Below are 19,469 nucleotides of genomic sequence, written 5' to 3'. Positions count from 1 at the left end.
GGAATCATATTACCACTAATCGGAGCACAAATCTTTCTAAACACTCTTCTATACATAGGCTACAATTTTATTCCACACATCAAGAAACACAATCACTATTTTTTACAACATGGAACATTTTCTTTTTCTTCACATCAGCTCCTACAGATGCAGAGCATGTCTGCATTTGACAATACCAAAAGTACAAAAAGAAGCATACCACCCGTTTTGCAAAAGCAGGTTAATCTTTCCCCCGTCAAACGATTTTGTCCATATCAAAATTTGTACATGCCCAAGCCTGGGACCAAAGTGGGGGGGGGGGGAAGTGTTGTCAAGTGGAGTACGTTCTCCATATGCTAGTGAAACAGTTCCACCAATGCAGCTGGGCCTAAAACTGCTGTACGATGAGCTTCTTCTTGGCATCGTGGGAGAACCTGTTGAAGCGGAACAGGTCGCTGTCATAAAACGCAGACAGGTTGTGGATGTTGATCTGTCGAGCCTACAGTGATGGAGAGAGCATGCAATGAGTTTCAATGTACTGAATTATAGCAGTCACCTAAAAGGCAAGTTAGTGTCCATTTCCTCATCAATTTCACACTTAAAAAATTGTGAGGAATTTAAGCAAGGAAATCTATTTAACCCCTATGTGCATTTGCAAGTTTAAGCTCCTTTTTAAAACAATTTGGACTTCTACACTAAAAGTAGCCATCAATTTGTACATAAAGCACAATGATTATTCAAACTGAAGTACACACTTGGGCCAAGAGCCATTCATTCACTTTTTTTTTTTTATCTGTCTCTCTCTCTCTCTCAATAGAGACACATACACACATGTACGTTTATAATGTGTGTGTGTGTGTGTGTGTGGATGCTGGAGATGAAATTTTAGTCATCCCCTTATTCACCAGTGTTTTGCCAGATAAAGAGAAATTTTGAACACGTGCAAACTGCTAATATTTTCATATGTACTGGGCAGCTAATCATTGAACGCACCGTGATGAAAAGTAGTGAGAGCACACAGCCCCCACCTGCAACCCCCCAAAAGGTAGGTAAGATCTAAGGGGTCAAGGGTCAAAAGGTTAGGAGTCGGGTCACCTTGTCCGCCATGTCCTTCTCTGGGATCTCGATGATGTCGTGCTGGGCGCCGTAGCGGTTGCGCTGGTAGGCCACCTGCTCGGCCACCAGCTGCTTGAGGATGAAGAGCAGCAGTTCGTTGTTGTCCCGCCGGAAGGCCAGGTAGCGCGCAAATGTCTGCAGACAGTGGACACGAGCCCGGAAGAGACCAAACAACCAGAGAAAAAACAAAAGCACAGTAAATTAGTTTTTCTCCAAGCTTACATTTGGCAGTGACTTAAATATTTATGGGTATGACAGTTGCATGCTCTCTGGGAAACAATGTCCAGTGTATTCCAGGCCAATGTACAAAAACTACTTGGCACCACTGCAGACTCGGTGTTGGAAAGATACAGAAGGCTGCCTGGTAGTGCATCAGTGTTTACTTGCACATGACCCACATTAAGTTAATGCTGTTATACTTGTATAACCTTCAGGCCATGTTTTAATATGCACGTAAAACAAAGCACTGAAGCGGGTTCAGACTTTAGCTATAGACACGGTAGTCAGCGGACAGAGTGCAAAGGAGTGCTCAGGTGTGCCTTATGGACAGGACCAGGGTTAATTAAAAACAGCAAACTGTAACACCTTCCATTAACATTAAAGGTCATCCTACTTGAAATCAATAAAGCCCGAATGCCACAAATTGTGGTGTCTAAATCTCAGTGTAGCAAAAGTCTTTTATTGTTGTCTATACTAAACATACTGTTTGTTTGGATATGCAAATGCTCTTTATAGACATGTTCATCTCGAAATGTTTGTTTTTTTACATTGTAGTCTCATGAAAACAAAAACACTGTGCGCTTCTCGGCATCTCTGACTGTGACTACTCAACTACAAATACCCCAGGGACCCAAGGAAGAACAAACCAAATCAGAGGTTGATGGTGGTACCAAGGGGAGGACAGGTTAAAGAAAATGGAGAATTTTCCCTAATAGCAAGTATGTGTTTAGAAAAAAAAGGGGCTACAGACTGTGCAAGAGACTACATTCCCCACACCTTCCTCATGCTCCTCATCACACTGAACTTCTGCGTGTCAATAAAGCTCTCCAGCATGACGCGGATGGCCATGTTCACGTCGTCCTCCTGCACATAGTCACGTAGGTGCATGCGCGCGTGGGCCTCCGCCATACGGATCATGGACTCGATGTGACGGACCGTGATGGGGATGCTGCCCGTGGCCTGTCGGAAGGGAGGGAGCAGGAAGAGAGGGCACGAGCCATGGCATAGTCAGAAATATATTATTCCATCAACCGCCACGCAGCTAAAGTGTGCTGGACAGTATTTTGCAGAAGCTGCGATAAAAACCAGGCCAAACACATCCAAGACGTGATTGAGACAAAAGGCCGAAACTTTGTGCCAAGGCGGACCCGACTGCACATCGGTTTCTGCTGACGCAGGAGCTCTCACCATGGACTCCTTGCGGAGGTCACTGTAGATACGGGCCACCTTGTCCTGGTCCATCTGGTTAAGCTTGGGCCGCACTCGCTCCTTGGCATAGACAATGTACTTTCTGAGCAGTTCTTGAGGGATGGGTGGCACATCAGAGGAGTTGGGCAGCACCACCTCCTCCAGCCCAGCCACACCTCCTTCCTTGTTGCTAGGGTGATGCTTAATGTGGCTGCCAACCACGAAGCGAGCAAGCATCTCATCCTTTACAGAGCGAGAGAGCAAAACCATGGTGAAGCTTCAGGGGTACAGGGAACCTACGTAAGGAAAAGCGCCGGTCGCGTGGACCGCCTTACCTGCACTGGGTCTACAGTGTCCCTGACCACACACAAGATGTCGAAACGAGACACAATGGGCTCCGTCAGGTCCACGTTCTCTGAGAAGGTGAGCGACGGGTCATATCGGCCACCTTGGAAGAGGTCACAAGTAAGTGCCTAAGTCTAAGAGTGGTCTGCGCTTTCTGCTGTTGCATTTAGGGTTTAGACACTCGTGTCCAGTGCAACAATAGTGCACCATTATATACAAACAAATTACATAATATATAGCACTGTTAGGTTTGTAACAGTGCTGCTCTCCTCAAGTGCAAAATAAATACATAACAATGAAATGTTTATTATAACTGAAACAAAAAGGTTAAAATAAACAAAAAACAAACCGTAACCTTATAAAAAAAAAAGATCATAAATGGGAAAAAGAGGAGAGAAAAAATAAATAAAAATATATATCAGCCTGGGCCAAATTAGCATTATAGGCAGTTTCCTGGGTAAAATACTGCACGCACCGATGGGGTTAGCAGCAGCTATGACAGTACAGCGTGCCTGCAGGGAAGTGACAATGCCAGCTTTGGAGATGGAGATACTCTGCTGCTCCATGGCTTCGTGGATACTGGTGCGGTCCTGGTCGTTCATCTAGAGAACACCAAAGTGCTAGAAGTCAAAAAGGTATATACAAGCACTTTCAAATCACAAATGAACATCAATGTCGCTTGATGTCATATGGTGAAACAAAGCAGAGATGGAGTTGAAAATTAGAAGGAAGAAAGTGTAAGCGAAGTGGGAGCCAGCTGTTCTGGCCTCTAACCTTGTCAAACTCGTCGATAAGGCAGACCCCTCTGTCAGCCAGCACAAGTGCGCCGGCCTCTAGGGTCCACTCACGGCTCACCGGGTGTCTCTGCACATAAGCCGTCAGACCCACAGCGGAGGCGCCCTGGCCCGTGGTGAACACCGCTCGGCTCGCCACCTTCTCCACGTACTTGAGGAACTGGGATTTTGCTGTTCCCGGGTCTCCGCACAGCAGCACGTTGATGTCCCCGCGCACCTTGTGTTTCCCTCCTGTGGGCAAGGAGAGGGGCATTCACGTCTCCATGTCGGAAAGTACAAATGAAGTAACCAGCCCAAACAGCATGACGGGCAACACCATGCGTTGTGCGCAAACCCCATGATTATTGAACAAGTACTTCTGTCATGTTCGTTGAGCTGCCCACCTGGATTCTTTGCCTCTCCGCCAAACAGCGCAAGAGCCAGCGCCCTCTTGATGTCTTCATGGCCGTAGATGGAAGGGCTGATGCTGGCAAAGATCTGCAGGGACACGACAACCTGGGTGAGACCACAACAAACACGCCCTGCCCCTATCCCGTTTCCTACTCTGCGGGGATAGGACAATCCGCCTGCCACCTCAACTTGCATCCTGAGCTCACCCTCTCTCCGATGCGCTCATCCTTGGAGAGGGCCATGATGGCCTTGACGTCCTCGTCTGTGAGCTCGGCCACAGCAGCGCCCTCATCCTTCCGGGCGATGTGGTTAGCCAGGATCACAGTGGCGAACACTGGGAAGCCGTTGGCCATGTTCAGAGAGCCGTCATAGTTGTTGTGGTAGATACCCGTCAGCTCCTGATAAGGACAGAGAGGATATTTACACCAGGACGCAGAGACTGCAAGTGTGATGACTTCCCTGACTTCGTTTCTCCAGAAACCCAACAAATGCCGTGTTCTGTGCACCAAACATTTTTCAATACATTAAAATCTATAATGTCTTTTATATTGGTTAAATATATCATCATTACTACCCCCCCCCCCCCGCCCCCCCCAAGTACCAATAACGAATATTAGCAATCAGATCAGCATTATGCAAACTAGATCTAGGAAACCGGTCCTAACTGGCTTTTAAGCACTTCAACATTTACAGTAACCTCCTTCAATTCGGTACCCAATTCATCCAAAAATTAAAACAAAAATAAAAGAATGGGGGCCAGTCCCGAGTGCAGAACTCACAATCTCATCTCCCGGTTTGCAGATGTCCACCAGGTCGGCGAGCAGGATGGCGTCTTTGGAGCGAGGCAGACGGCCCGCAGCCACCTTCCCAGGGCTCTCCTGGATGGTAATGCGCTGGTAGTTCTGATACACTGTCTGCAGGATTAACCATCAGTTAGCAGAGAGCACCGCAGCAGGGCTAACGAGTGCAATTTTGGGCAGAAGGTGGGTGCCCTTCACTCAGAACGTGGGCAAGCCTTGCTGGCTTTCATTCAGAATCAGTAGCATTGACCTCGTCTATATTCGGTTTCGCCATTCTGCTGCTGCCACGGCAACAGTCTACTTCTAACAGCACTTTAGTTAAACATGAAAATATTGCCAAAAACAATACCTTCTATATGGCAATTTAAATACAGTGGACTATATTCAATTTAAAAAGTTAAGCCACCCCAGACAAGACTGTTGAATATTAAACCTTTTCACTGGCACGTTACCTGTTCCATGTTGATTTCAAAAGGCCCAAGAGACTGACATTCTGGACAGGAGCCTGGCTTCACTTCCTGGTTCTGCGACTGGAAGAAGGGGCCCAGGATGAAGTTACACTTGTTACAGTTGTACTTGACCATGCCAAGCTGGGGCAGAACTCCCGTGCAGCTGGTCACGACGCCGCTGGTGCGGATTAGTTGGTTCAGGTGTAGTTGCCTATGAGGAAGGCAAGCAAGGCACAGGAAAAACAGGATTTACACACACTGGAGATGCTGTTCAGACAAACCTCAGGCCTAGTTATGAAATGCAATTCCTAAGTCTTCTCCACTGAGAAAAAACACACTAGTCACCGACAAGGATTAATACGTGAATGGTCTACGAATCTAGCCGTGGTCTAATTCGAACAAGAAATGCCAAAACAGAGAATCAGAGCTGAGGATCATGACCACGGTTTAACCATGGGCTCATTTTAAGATGGTACCGATTTGTATTATTTGATTTATATTAAATATATGATTTATATTAAATCAAATGTAAATGTTGTTCAAGTCATTCAATTTTCTGAGAAATGCGTCTTTAAGAAATATCCCCAATCCCGAAACATGAGCTTGCCTAGTAACAGGAAGTCCACTACTGCAATGCATGCCCTACATCTTAATGTGGTCTATATCAAAACTGACCTAGCCTATATTAAACAGCAGCTGCGTGCTGGTTCGATGTCGCACCTGAGTGAGCGCAGCTCCTCCACCAGTGGCAGGTTGCCGATGCGGACGTGGATCTCATGGGCTATGCGCTCGTATTTGGGGTACATGGCCAGCACAACTTCTTTGGCCGCCTCATCAAAGATCTTCAGCATTTCAGCAGGGGCCTCAGGGAGGAAGTACGCTAGCACATGCTCTCGGGAGGCCAGCTCCTCGTAGTTCACCAGCAAGCTCTCCTTGTTTTCTACAAGTTTCCAAAATAGTAAAAGTGACACCACTGAAATGACTAGACATAAGATATTGCAAGAAACAAGCTCAAGCAAGCTTCTTGTCAGTTATTACTGTTCTCGGTTACTCTTTAAGGATAATACATTCATATTCAACAAATAAATTAGCACACAAGCCATTTATTATAGGTCAGCATTAGAACAAGCTTAAATTAGCTTTTTGTTGGTTTTGTCTTTTTAAAATGACCTACCTTTACACATGTCGCTGATCCTCTCCTTAAATACATTATGCCCGTGCTCGTCCACATGTGTGCGCAGAAAGTTCTTGAAGCGGTGGTAGATCTCCAGCCGAGGAGCAGCAATGGACACCCACTCACGGACAGAGTGGCCCTTCATGTCCTCCAGGTTCTCGATGCTCTCGATCATCTCCTCGTCCTCACCCTCAACGCCCTCGGCTGCCCGCTCCGCCAGACGCCGACGCCTCTTCGACGGCCGTTCGTCATCTTCGTCTTCACTGTCTGCGCAAATGAAACAGAGCAACGTGCCACAGGATCAGGACCCAATTTACACAGATCCAGCCAAAGTGAGGTAGTACCATCACTCAGAGCATGCTAGGTTCGCCATTAGCTGCATGGAGATCATCTGGACGTGATTTCACTACATACTAGAATCACTAAACAAGCATTAATACCTCATATAACACAAACACACATAATATACTACTTGCTACTAGCACAGGATAAATAACAATATAATCAATATATAATGAGCATGATTTATAAAATCCAACAATCTCAGAGACAGCTTTCCCCTATTCACCAGAGTCTAGAGAAAAGCAAGTGGAAACAGAGCCATTTTATACTACACTTGGTATATTGATATTATGAAAGAGTAAACAGCAGTTTGAATAGCAGCATAATAGCAGCTCATTTACAGCGCCACTTCTCTACACCCTTCAGTAAACTCACCGTACAGCACCCTGCCCAGACGGCTAAGGCCCTGCTCACGGTCTCGGCGTCTCATAGCCTCCTCGGCAGCAGCACGGGCTCCTGGAGAGAGCTCGCTCAGGTCCTCAGCATCATCCAGGCCTTCCTCCTCATAGCGATCCAGCGCTGGGATGGCACGGTAGTCCCTGTTCATAACGAGTTAGAAGACTTGGTGGTTGATGCAAAAAGTACCAATGTGGTAAAAGGTTAAAAAAAAAAAAAAAAAAAAAGGTAAAAGGAGGTGGGCTGAGGTTCCAGGAAACAGAACCAAAGAACCAAACAGAACCAAATCAAAACAGGAGAAAGCATGGTTCAGAACATGGAAGGAACTGCAGCAGACAGCATGAGTTTGATCACATATTAGGAATACGTCAGGTATGGACAGTACACTTACTTCGAGTCATGCATTCCGCAAAGGCAGCACCATAGGCATAATGCATTGAACCAACATGTTTAAGTACAAACTTGATAAGGAAAGGGTCTCACATCTCCATCCCATCGCCAATCAGCTCCTCCCCTTCTCCATCCTCCTCATCCACAGGCACGTTTTCTCCCAGCAGACCTTCGGACTCATCCTCAAATGGTGGCAAGTCTCTTCCTGGGCTCGAGGTTAAGTCGCCCCGCCGAGAGCCACGGCTGGGGCTCGTAGCCACGTGGAAAGACTCGGATGAATCCTGCGGACAAAGAATAGTCAGCTCGCGTTAGTTTCCTCAGTCGTAGCCTTACTGTTTATCAGAACATCTCTAATTATGAACCCGCTAGCTAGCTAATGGATATGTCCACATATCGCCAACTGAACTCCAGGACTTAAAAACGTAGCCAGCAAGCGCTTTACTGGAATCACAACCGAATTGTTGCATTTTGTGGACATGTTAATATTATTACGCAGTTCTAATTTTGTACGAGTCAACCCTATTGGAGACTTTGTTTCTTTTCCACTTGGACATTTCACCATGGTAATCCTAACGACAAGTTTGCAAAATAGGCCTAGTTGGGCAAACATGCTGACCGAACCATTCGAAAACTGAATTATCTTTGCTATTTAATTTGTCCAGTAAATAGAGCAACTTTAGTAAATGTCCAGTAAATATACCCTTAGACAAACACTGAATTCGCTACCTAGGTCAGCACTATAACCCTTCGCCATACCCTCGTTAATACCACGTTTAAACAAAATTTAACTGGAATCAATGATGAATCCACGAGAACGTGTCTTGAAAGTTGGTTAGCTAGCACTATTTTAATATTTCGCCGCAATAAAACAGTGCTACTTATTGTAATTTTAACTTATTGAATTTTATGTAACCTCGTAGTCCTGTAAAATTGAAATGATTTTGGCATTATTTTACTCACCGCCATCGTCCTGCGTTTGTGTACAAGCCTGTTCACTTCAGACTGTTTTTTTTTTTCCAGGCAAGGGAAATTTTTCGCGCGAAAGTTTCCATGTGACCATAAAGCGCGCGAAAGGTCACGAATATTGAATGAGGACGAGTCTGTCTGTATTTTAATTGGTCCGTCGATGAAAGCGTCACGACCATAGTGTGTGTGTGTGTGTGTGTGTGTGTGTGTGTGTGTATATATATATATATATATATATATATATATATATATATATATTTTTTTTTTTTTTCCCTCTGTGTGTGTGTGTGTGTGTGTGTGTATATATATATATATATACACACACACACACACACACACACACACACACACAGAGAGAGAGGAATTATAGCCTACGCATTATCTTTAAATGCCTACCTGAACGACGTAAGTGTACATGGAGCATATTTTAGCAATATAATGTAAAATGTACAAATTTAATAAAAACTAAAATAACTAAGGGCTTTAAAATTCCCTGAAATATTTATTCATCGGTTTTATGGCTTCGTTGATCACAGGGTAATTGCTAAGTGATACATATATAAATAATAAATCTAGTTTTATACGTTAGAATAATATTCTATGTGGCGGAGCGGGGAATCACGATGCTGGATCAACGTTTTATATCCAAGGTCCCTCCAGAAAGAATAGAAAGAATGTGTAAGGTTACCAAGATTGTCCCAGTGGTGATAGGAACAACTCAAATAAATGGAGTAACGTGTAGCTTGCAGTAGTTCGCCGTTTTAACCTTACTACTGCTACAATAAGTGCAAACCACCAGGTGTCACTCTGATCTGGTGTCGGAGTTTTCAGTGCATTAATGCTTCGAAATCGTATCGGCACATATGACGAAGCCGCAAAAGCTTCGTGAAGCTTCCTCTTGTGATCCGCTTGATTCGTGCACTGTAAAAACATAGCTTTCACTTTTCAGAACTCAATTCGGTTCATTTAAAGAGCTAGGATATATGTAAAAGCACCCTGTGTTAATTTGACATGCTCGTATATGCATACTATGTTCCGAGACCTTTTGAAACGCTGAAGCGGTCCAAGTGTGAAAATGTAATCATCTCTTACAAGGTGGCACGATATTGTTCCACTGTTAGCTATTTAAAATACAGCTCAGTGTAAACTGTCATTTATACTGGCTCATTTCTAATTCATATTTGTACTTGAGGAAACTTAGTTTAAATAAAGTGAAACGTAACAGGCTCAAATTTAACATTTTTAATCAACATTTACCATGACTTGGTGCATAATACCTTGGCAATTCCAACCTCCTTTATAAAATCTCAGGTTACTTATTTGACTAAGATGGGCCCTCCAGTGCGTATAAAGTGTCCTACACCACTTCATTGTGTACCTTTAAAGATAATATACAACACTGGCATTGTTAAAGCAAATGCTGTGTAAGTAAGAATAGTGTTATACAGAGTAGTTTTATTAATCTGAGCCTCCAATCTCTTCTCTGTTTGGTCAAGTCCTTTGATGACACTCTCCGTGTTGCACACCAAGAACTGCGCATCCGTGGCCTGGATGACCGGCAACTCGGTGGGACGGCCCGCTACGGATGTCTTCACAGCCTGAAGCTCGGCCACCACCCTTCTCATTCTCTGCTCCAGCTGCTTCAGCTGGGGTTTAAGGTCCTCCATGAGATCCTGAGCTCTTTGGCTGCGGAGCAGTATCTCTCTGACGGCTCCTTCCGAGACACTGGCCTTGGGGGTAGGGCCTTCAGCGGTCACTGCCTCTGTCACTGGAACAGACACACGCTCGGCATCTCGCACCTCACCTGCCTCGTCTTTAATGGCTGCCCTAAGCAACTCTATGAGGCCTCTGAGTTCTTCTTGCTGGTCCTTGTGCAAACTGGCTTGGGTTTTAATAGCTTCCTGTAGGTTTGCTGGTCCCTTCTGAGCCTCCAGAAGCAGGCTTTTCAGTTCTTGGAGGCGAACCCTGTTTATATAAGTGGACCCTATTACCCCGATGATGGCGCCAAGCACCGATCCGATGATGGACCAGTTCTTGGTGCGTTCAGCCCGCGACCGCTCCTTCTCGTGACTCTCTCGCACACTAGCAGAGAACAGGGCAAATTTCTCACGTTCTCCCCCCTCTGCATTTTCGTAGGCTGTTTTGAGACGCCGCTCTTCCTATTCACATAAAGAAGTTAAAGCTTGAAAGCATTACATGTATATATATTAATTTTATCAAGGTTTCAAGTTAATAGAGTGATAAGCTGTAGTGCACTGAAGACCACACAGAGACTTTAATACATATTAGGGGTCTCTCTTAATGATCCACCCCACCTGAAGTAACTTGTGTTCCAGTGTCGCTAGTTCAAGGTAATGTGCCTCCTCTCGCGATACTCGGTCCAGGCGATCTCTAACTTCCTTAAGTCTTGTCTGAAGAGTCTCCAAACTTGAATGCGACTCCCGGACCATTCCTCTGGCTACCATGAACTGCTTCTCTGCCTTACGACAAAACATGAACACATACATATGAGAACACAAAGATGTTACACTAACATGAAATATAATTTCTGTACTTATTCCACATAACTTACCTCTGCAACCTTGGACTGAGCATCTCTAACTTCATTGAGGCCAATAAATTCCTCATATTTTCCCCACCAGTAATTGGCAGTAGCTGTCACGGTTTTCACAGAATTCTGCCCCCACTGTTTCCCGATCTCTGCCACATTCTTTACCGCGGTCGATGTCCACTCCTGAGCTGACAGAATTTTGTCCTGTGGATTTTGCTTGTGGGAGGAGTAAGTTCTGTATATGGAGACATGCCACTGGAGTCTGCTAGGGAAGTTGAGCAGGTAGAAGCACGTGCCATACTTCCTTGGCATTATGCAGCTCCCTCTACAACTCATTGAACACTTTCATTTGGGGGGGGGGGGCAACACTATCCAACTTGTGACCTTAAAGGACTCTGTAATGTGGTTACAATAAACAGAGGGCAGTATTCCCCTACTCTTTGAATCAGTTTAAAGATAAGAGTAAAACTATAACTATATATACCTAAATTCCTAAATATCTGACCCAAATGGACAGATGACAAGCAACACAATTGCAATACTGTTATAGATCAATAACTGACCTGGCAGCTAAATATTAGCTAACTATCAGAGTCTAAACTCGTGAATCTAAATGACGATACCGTACCGACGGAACATCTGAATATTATCCGTTTAGATAGTACTGTCAATCGTCGAGTAAGAAACTGAACACATTGGCTGATTCACAAATACGGCTGCTAACTCGCAGTGTGCAGTCAGGCTACGGAAGGAGAATTACATCTTCGGGCGCGTGATGAGACTATTATTTCCGGTTCAACGCTTGTTGCCTGAGCTCCTGAACGAAGCTCGAGAGGAGGGAGTCCTGCTCACACTGCACCGTTTCTAGCAAACATGTCCGGAAGAGAAGGTAAGACGTGTGAGGGGGTTTGTCGTATTACCTGAACCCTGCGACACAGGGCGTGTTTTATTTTAGTAGTCCCTGAATCTTTAGGTTGTCCAAAGACCTTATCTGACTACGCCAGCTAGCCTTAGAAAGCCGGCCAGATAGATTAGCTAGCATTAGCTGGACAAACATGCGATCTAGAGAACTAGCTAACCTAGCCAGCATATCTAAATTAGGCTAGCTAGCTTACTTTGTGCCAGTTTATGTCACGTTAGCTAGCTAGCTAGCGATATGGCAAAAGCATCGCAACTGTTTAGTTTGTCGATTGCATGTTGCTGTTGTGTTATACAAAGAAGTAGCTTTGCTAGCTACCCAGCCTATGTTGTCCAGTAGGCTAAGGTACCCCAGTAACCTCATGTCGGCATTTTACTTAGCTAGCTTGGTCCGTTTTCTTCGGAGCCTTTTTTTTTTTAAATTTTTTAACTGCTGCTCGTGTGTGTGTGTGTGTGTGTGTGTGTGTGTGTGTGTGTGTGTGTGTGTGTGTGTGATTACATTACGGTCTGTATTATTTTTGTTATAAAGGGCAGTCTGTTCCCAGTAATAGACATTAGACTAAAACTATGAATCACAGCTTTGAAAAGATTAACCTCTTGTACAATCCCATTTGTCCAATAGGTGCATCTGACTGGTGGTTCATCTCTACCTTTTTAACTACCTCCATAATTAGATGTGACATGTGGATTAGGTCTGACATTTATTTATTTACACCTCCAGGAGGTAAGAAGAAACCCCTCAAGGCTCCCAAGAAACAAGCAAAGGAGATGGATGATGTGAGTTTATCATTAGAGAACAACACACAGCAAACTGAAGTAACTGTTGGGTAAACTGTGATGCATGCCTCACACACGTGGTAAAAGATAAGGGCTGAGTTTCCCAAAGTCACTGTCAAACACAGATCATCTTTAAGTGGTAGAGCAAGTATTACACTGACCACAGTGTCTTTCTCTCCCATTTAAGATTATCTTAACAGTATGATTATTTTGGCAAACAGGACCCAGCACAGGTTTGGCTATCTACTGTTTGAAGATCCATCTGAACACAAACATGTTTGTTTTTCCTTTCCACACATACTACAGGATGAAGTAGCCTTCAAACAGAAACAGAAGGAGGATCAAAAAGCCATGGATGCATTGAAAGCTAAAGCAGCAGGGAAAGGACCTTTAGGTATCTGTCTGTTTGTCAAGAAAAGCATGTCATGGCTGTCATTGTAGCTAGTAGTGAATTAAAGCTCAAGTAGCCCTTGATGACGACAGTAGATACTTGCACTGTTTCAGTAAGGGATATTGTGTTTGCATACTCTTAAGGACACAAAAATGCATAATTTTCAGTTATTTGTACTGTCTTGTCTTTTTACAGGGACTGGTGGAATCAAAAAGTCTGGAAAGAAATGAATTGTAATATGTGTTGACTTGCTGTACATGTTTTGGAACTGCTTTAATGAACTGCCATTCTGTCTAGTGTGGGTTCACAGAAAATAGCATTTTTATTTACTTTACAATCCTTTTGTAAGGAAACCGTATCAAATAAAGTTTTGTAACTTACTGCTGTATTTACATTTTGTATGCATAATAGATGGAATATATACATACACTCTGCTCACTACATATCAAAAGGTATTTAGGAAGAAAAAAAACTTTAGCACACAACATTAAAGATACATTTTATTGTAAATTGTTTTAATCCATGCTTAGCCCATGTTCAGAAGCTGGTTTCCTTCCTTCAGGCTTTTTCCATCTTTTCTATTTGCCACGCTTGCCTAAAACAAGATGATACTTTAATGCAAAAGAGAGGTACAGACAATTGACAGTTCTATGTTTTGTGATTATTGTGTGTATAATGTTCAGTTCCTTGTTCTTTACTTTGTTGGAAAAAGTCTACCATAATGGTGAAAATGTACAAAATAAAGTGCTCTGCTACTAAGTATGACCAGCAGATTCACCTTCTTTGAGTTCCACCTCCACGGGGTAATGATCACTGACTTTGAGTGCCTGGACAGGGATGTTTTACAAAGAGATGCTTAAGGTATAACACCAACTGACTGAAGTGAGATGAGAAGACTAATCAAATACACACTGATGGTAGAGACCCTTCAAATTCATGAACAGCACTTAGTGATTATTGCACTTATCATTGTTTAAGGTAAGCCTTATGTATTTTGTACTTATAGGCATCAGCAATAATCCATGTATTTCTACAGTATTCTAGATCATTGGTGTATTGGACTCTAAGCTACTGCACTGGCTAGGATGTATTATATGAGTAAATGACAAAGCACTTTTGTAAATTGCTCCGTATAAGAGCAACTGCTAAATGCCGTTAATGTAAATGAACAGAACTGATGCAAGACCTAACAGTTATCTAGAGAAATGTGCATGGAAACACTGCTTCTGCTTAAAAAAACAAACAAACAAACAAAAAACTCACTTGTTGGCAAACAGAAATTAAAACTATCACATTCCCAAGATTGACTAAGGACGTTGGAAGTGCTTTAGACATCCAAAAGTAATTGTCACTGATAATACATGTTTATACTTATCAAGTTGTATAAAGAAAAGACTTGAAAACTATCAGCAAGCCTTTATTTTTAAAGACGTATTAATAGTACTTACATCAGATTCAGTCAGTCCAAATTCCTTTTGGAAGTTAAATGGTTTGGCAGAGTTTGGCACAATAGCGTCTAGCAATTTCTTTCCATGCACCACAATCCTGAGTATGTAATTAGAGATGCAAGTCAATTCATTAGTAAGGCCAACAAAAAAGATTTGCCTGGCAATAACAGCCTCGGCTCAAAATGATCTGAAGTGATATTGAGAGTCAGTGGAATAACTAATTCACTCCCAGGCCAGGATTGGTCAGTGTGTGAAAATATAACCAGGTATGGCTTCCTTCCATCACCTAGGTATGATCATGATAAACAAACCTGTCATAAGTATTATCGTTTCCCGTACGTGTGGTGGTATCAACATCATCAGTGATCAGCCAGTGGAAGTTTTTGTCACTGAAGATGCGAATCGCCTTCATCTCTTTTTTGGATACATAACTGCCATCTGCATTAAAGTCTCCTAAAACCATGATATTCTGAGTGTGAAAAATAACATGATATTTTCACATTTTGGTTCATGTATTTTAATCTATCATATTTGCATATCCCTCTAGAACATCAAAGGGTACTTTTCTGGATGATTTCTCTACAGTAAATTACATTAAATCCTTATGGATCCTTTCTATGTGTGGAACATTTGGATTAAATATTTTAATTATAGACACATTTTTATTATATTGGTGATGAAAGCTGTGTAGTTGAATTAGACTTACATCAGTTTTCCATTTCTGTTTCACAACCTGGACAACATCATACAATTCGTCTAACTCCTTCTCAGAGTCATCAGGCTTAGTGTGGACAGGGATCATTACTAGATCTTTCACCACTTCCAAGACACACACATCCAAATCATAAAGCTGATTATATTTCATTGACAGGTTTCATATCATAAAGTTCATTAGGTGAATGAATTCGAGGAAATTAAATCTTGCATCTGGCATATATCTCTCTTGAAATGTAAACGATATCAATTATAATTTGAACCATGTTCATGCATCAACAAATCTATCAAATGTTTACATGCTTAACATAAGTCTAAAAACAAATGCCATTAAATTTTCAAAAACATGTTATAGATTGCATATTTAGAGTCAGTGGAATGACTAATTCACTTACCACAAAGGGAACTATATTTGTGCAAATATCTGCACTTGTAGAAATATTTATTATTAACTATATCTAAATAACATGCTGGTTGTTACTGCCTATATAGTACATGGTATGTTTTAGTAACATTATGAAGATATGCTGTTCAGACTCAATCTGCATGGTGTAGGCTTTTTCTCATCTAATATTAAAGGTTATTGAACATTTGTATTTCTATATTTTATTCATTATTGGTGCCACTGATAGATTTAACAAAGCAACTACCAACAACATGAGAACATAGAATGTCTGTTAACAGTTAATGGAGTATCTAGTGTAAGACTAGCTGAAATCATCTTTAAAACTCATAGTATCTCATTATGTCCCATTCAGGCCTGGGATAGAATAGGATACCTTGTATCAGCAGTCTTACAAAGTAAAACTGTATGGGGAAAGAGGGATGTAGTTGATGATGAGCTCCTCAGCATACTCCTGCATTATTTCTTACCTGTGCTGGGACAGGAGAACCGCAGAACATAGGGCTCTCTATCAAATGCATCCTCATCTCCAGGCTGATTGTCCTCATACTGATAAGTTCCAATCACTTTCACCTGATCCTCCCTGTCATTGAAAATGCAAGCTAACGAAGTCTCCACATACTAGTCATAACAAGGACAAGCTAGGAGACATAGAGATGGAATTGGTATGTTTCCATTAACTGGCCAGTTAGATATCTTGTATATGACAGCATACCCAAAGGCATTCCTACAGTCTTGAATGCTTTTCTCCTTAAGGCAAAAGGGTTTACCTATAAAGGAACAGAAACTGTTCTTTGTACATTGTCCTTCCCAAGCGTGTGCTGATCTTCATAGTGAAAGGACGTTTTGGGTTGATCCTATTAAAAAAGAAAGAAAAGGCAAAATTTAACATAACTGGAAATGTTTCCAGTTAAGTAATTTCTGCAATTTCACTTCAGAACCACATTAATTGAGTGTCAGGCCTGCCTGGCCTACTTGTTTAGCTCCTTCATAAATATGTCCACGGCTTTCCCACTTGCATCCACCACCTCCAGAATGACTACGATATCATAACGTGACACTGTCTGAAAGAAGAACCGTGCAAAGCATAATGCAATGATGCACTTTCCATTTTAATTTTTAATTTGTGATGTTTGGCAGCTTATCAGTTAATATGCATTATCAATTATTACATTCAGTTTACCAAAACTGTAGATAGTACAGTGCTAATATGTCAGATGTGTGTATATCTTTACCTGAACAAGAGTTGTCACAACTGCTGGATCTGATAATTTCCTCTTTCCAAATTTCTGAACATTGAAAGAAGCTATTTTCATGATGCCTGAATGTAAAAAACAGAAAAGTTTTACTTTAGATTTTACCTTTTTATGATGATGTCTGCAGGTGTTAAGACAAACAAACAAACAAACAAACAAACAAATATATATATATATATATATATATATATATATATATATATATATTTTGTAAGATCTTTATAATTTGACAGAATTTGTTGATGATTCAATTTGTTGATTTCAATATTCACTTTTATAGTGCCCAAGACCCTCTAAATTAGAATCAGTTGGTTTCTACTACTACTTCTCTGTTGTGCTTGATGGGCATTCTCATGCGGGATGGGTTTTGGACACGCGCATACTGACACTAGGACTTCTTGAAAACCGGACTAGACATTGATTGCTTTTTTTTCTCGTTTTCACTATTATTTATTTATTTTCCTCTCTCTTTCACTACTTATTCTGCTCCTTATTGTTTATATTGTTACTATTGTAGTGCCCTTTGTCTGCCAAAGGAAGATGCCCCCTCATCCCCTTTGAATCTGTATATCAAAGTCTCTTGAAGGAAGTGCCCTGTACTTTTCAGATCGCGTAGTAGTATGCTTAATGAGTTTGCCCCTTTCCTGGGTATATTATTGAATACAGTATACAGTAAATATACTGTAAGTATATTGTTGACTACAGTCAGTACTTCATTTTTTTATTTATTTTTCTCTTAAAATTGTTATTATTGTGGTGACCATTGTTGGCCAGAGGAGAATGCAACAAAAGAATAGTGAAATGAGAAAAAAAAAAAAAAAGCAAGTATTTAGAGTCCAGAATTATGTACAGAAATGTGAGACTCCCAAATGACCTATATACACTGTATTATATAATAAACAATATAATAAGGATAAGTGCTTTTCATTCCACACAGTAAAAAAGTAATCTATTTATCTTAAACCTTTTTTGCAAACAGCTGTTTGGTGAAATCATTAGACATATTTGGCATAACACAAACAAAAAAAGAAATTATCTCTTTCCTTCATCAGGAGTATCCTCCCCATGCATTACAAGTAAAATATTTCAAGGGGTGTAAAGTTGGGCCATGCCTGCCTGATGGTGGGAAAACCGGTCTGCGTCACACATCCAACAGATCATCTTCACTGTGATCAAAGTCACAAGCACTCTACAATCATATCATGATCATTGCCCAATGGCTGGAGGCCTGGCCTCTGATATTGTATAAATGTATAAGTTGATAATTTGTAGCCATGAATCAGCACGTGACTGCTGTAGTTACAAAAACACCAGTGTTTAGGGTAGCCATATGACTTTGTCCAGTGACAAGATGTCATGCGTAGTTTGTAGTTACGTTTACAGATCTGACCACCATGTTTGTTCAAGAGGGCTAAGTGTAGAATTATTACAGATATAGTGGTTCATAGTGAACCTAGATTATTGGTAGATTTATGGTAATCCTAGATTATTGGGAGATTTGTGTAGGAAAATGATATTATATTATATTGTGTAGGGTCTGATCTAGCTCCGTCCAGCATCCAATCAAGCAATTAAGTTAAAGACACCTTTTTGAAAAGCAAGGTTTACAAAATGAAACCAATTCCTATTTCTAAATCAGAAACCATTTTCTGACGCCATAAAACAGGCAGTGCGAGTTGTTTTGAAGAAACCCCAATCTACCATGTGACATTTTGTTAGTTCCTGGGAGGCACAGTAAAATAATGAAAGGACAGTGTTTTTCTCACAGCTAGATGCCATAATAAATGGAGTTGTAATTGGATCCAGGGAAAAGACTTAATAGTCTGTAGTCAAGAGTCCCACAATACTTTTACATGTAGGCATAAAGTTCAGTTAAAAGGCGTAGGCATTTTCTAATACATAGTTTAAAGACTTAACCTGGTATGGGTGATTCTAATGCACTTTGGGTTAAAACAATATAAACTCAGAAAGCCCAGGACATGATTTTCTATAAATCAACTTAAATTAAACTAAAGGTCTTTATGTTCTTTAAGACTAATAGGAATGTACTGTTTAAAGTAGTTTCAAATTATATAGATCAAAGTGTGACTAGTAAAGTCAATAAATATATTTTCATTTATTGCCTTGTTTATTCTAGCAAACATGCTCAAAAAGCAAGAAAATATTTCCACTTACTTTATCACTTACTTTAGTCGAAGGATATAGAACAGGAAACAGTCTGTTTCTGTGACTCTTACCAGCAATGAGCATAACATAACGTATGGGTAACAGGCCATATGATTGGCCAACTCACAAATGCCAATCACATCCAGCCTCAGTTTGGCCCAGCCCCAAACTTAAGCCCAAGTATTGTAGGATAGCCACAACTAAACAACACCCCCCCCCCCCCCCCACGAGGAACTTTGGAATGCTGCTGAAGGGTGTGTCTTTGACCAGCTTGTTTGGACATAACATGCAACATTG

General features: G+C 41.6%; 4 protein-coding genes across 5 annotated transcripts; 1 reads left to right on the top strand and 3 right to left on the bottom strand.

Annotated features, from left to right (window-relative positions):
• Nucleotides 1-49: 49 nt before the first annotated feature.
• Nucleotides 50-8,617, bottom strand: mcm2 (minichromosome maintenance complex component 2). Its single transcript, XM_027020178.2, has 16 exons — nucleotides 8,543-8,617; nucleotides 7,676-7,863; nucleotides 7,172-7,335; nucleotides 6,455-6,721; nucleotides 6,001-6,220; nucleotides 5,284-5,491; nucleotides 4,811-4,945; nucleotides 4,238-4,429; nucleotides 4,025-4,118; nucleotides 3,622-3,872; nucleotides 3,323-3,449; nucleotides 2,838-2,950; nucleotides 2,503-2,745; nucleotides 2,092-2,274; nucleotides 1,075-1,230; nucleotides 50-478 (listed from the first exon to the last, which is right to left on the bottom strand). Exons 1-16 carry the CDS (start codon nucleotides 8,546-8,548, stop codon nucleotides 368-370), a joined length of 2,658 nt encoding a protein of 885 aa, XP_026875979.1. The 5' UTR covers nucleotides 8,549-8,617; the 3' UTR covers nucleotides 50-367.
• Nucleotides 8,618-9,775: 1,158 nt separating this feature from the next.
• Nucleotides 9,776-11,841, bottom strand: ccdc51 (coiled-coil domain containing 51). The gene is made up of 3 exons (XM_027020200.2): nucleotides 11,121-11,841; nucleotides 10,864-11,028; nucleotides 9,776-10,707 (listed from the first exon to the last, which is right to left on the bottom strand). Exons 1-3 carry the CDS (start codon nucleotides 11,433-11,435, stop codon nucleotides 9,916-9,918), a joined length of 1,272 nt encoding a protein of 423 aa, XP_026876001.2. The 5' UTR covers nucleotides 11,436-11,841; the 3' UTR covers nucleotides 9,776-9,915.
• Nucleotides 11,842-11,887: 46 nt separating this feature from the next.
• Nucleotides 11,888-13,950, top strand: tma7 (translation machinery associated 7 homolog). Its single transcript, XM_027020203.2, has 4 exons — nucleotides 11,888-11,988; nucleotides 12,739-12,794; nucleotides 13,101-13,188; nucleotides 13,381-13,950. Exons 1-4 carry the CDS (start codon nucleotides 11,973-11,975, stop codon nucleotides 13,413-13,415), a joined length of 195 nt encoding a protein of 64 aa, XP_026876004.2. The 5' UTR covers nucleotides 11,888-11,972; the 3' UTR covers nucleotides 13,416-13,950.
• LOC113583726 (deoxyribonuclease gamma-like) lies at nucleotides 13,673-19,294 on the bottom strand. 2 transcript variants are annotated; one of them, XM_027020201.2, is made up of 10 exons: nucleotides 19,182-19,294; nucleotides 16,986-17,071; nucleotides 16,726-16,814; nucleotides 16,521-16,607; nucleotides 16,221-16,333; nucleotides 15,340-15,452; nucleotides 14,945-15,102; nucleotides 14,634-14,730; nucleotides 13,964-14,012; nucleotides 13,673-13,780 (listed from the first exon to the last, which is right to left on the bottom strand). In XM_027020201.2, the coding sequence occupies exons 2-10, from the start codon at nucleotides 17,064-17,066 to the stop codon at nucleotides 13,764-13,766; spliced, it is 804 nt and encodes a 267-aa protein (XP_026876002.2). In that variant the 5' UTR covers nucleotides 17,067-17,071; nucleotides 19,182-19,294; the 3' UTR covers nucleotides 13,673-13,763. The 2 variants fall into 2 exon arrangements, with proteins under 2 accessions (XP_026876002.2, XP_026876003.2); XM_027020202.2 differs by having other exon boundaries at nucleotides 19,194-19,294.
• Nucleotides 19,295-19,469: the final 175 nt, after the last annotated feature.

Source organism: Electrophorus electricus, chromosome 20 (assembly GCF_013358815.1).
Source record: "Electrophorus electricus isolate fEleEle1 chromosome 20, fEleEle1.pri, whole genome shotgun sequence".
Classification (NCBI taxonomy): domain Eukaryota; kingdom Metazoa; phylum Chordata; class Actinopteri; order Gymnotiformes; family Gymnotidae; genus Electrophorus; species Electrophorus electricus.
Note: the sequence above shows the minus strand (reverse complement) of the source record. Positions and strands in the feature narration are given on the sequence as shown.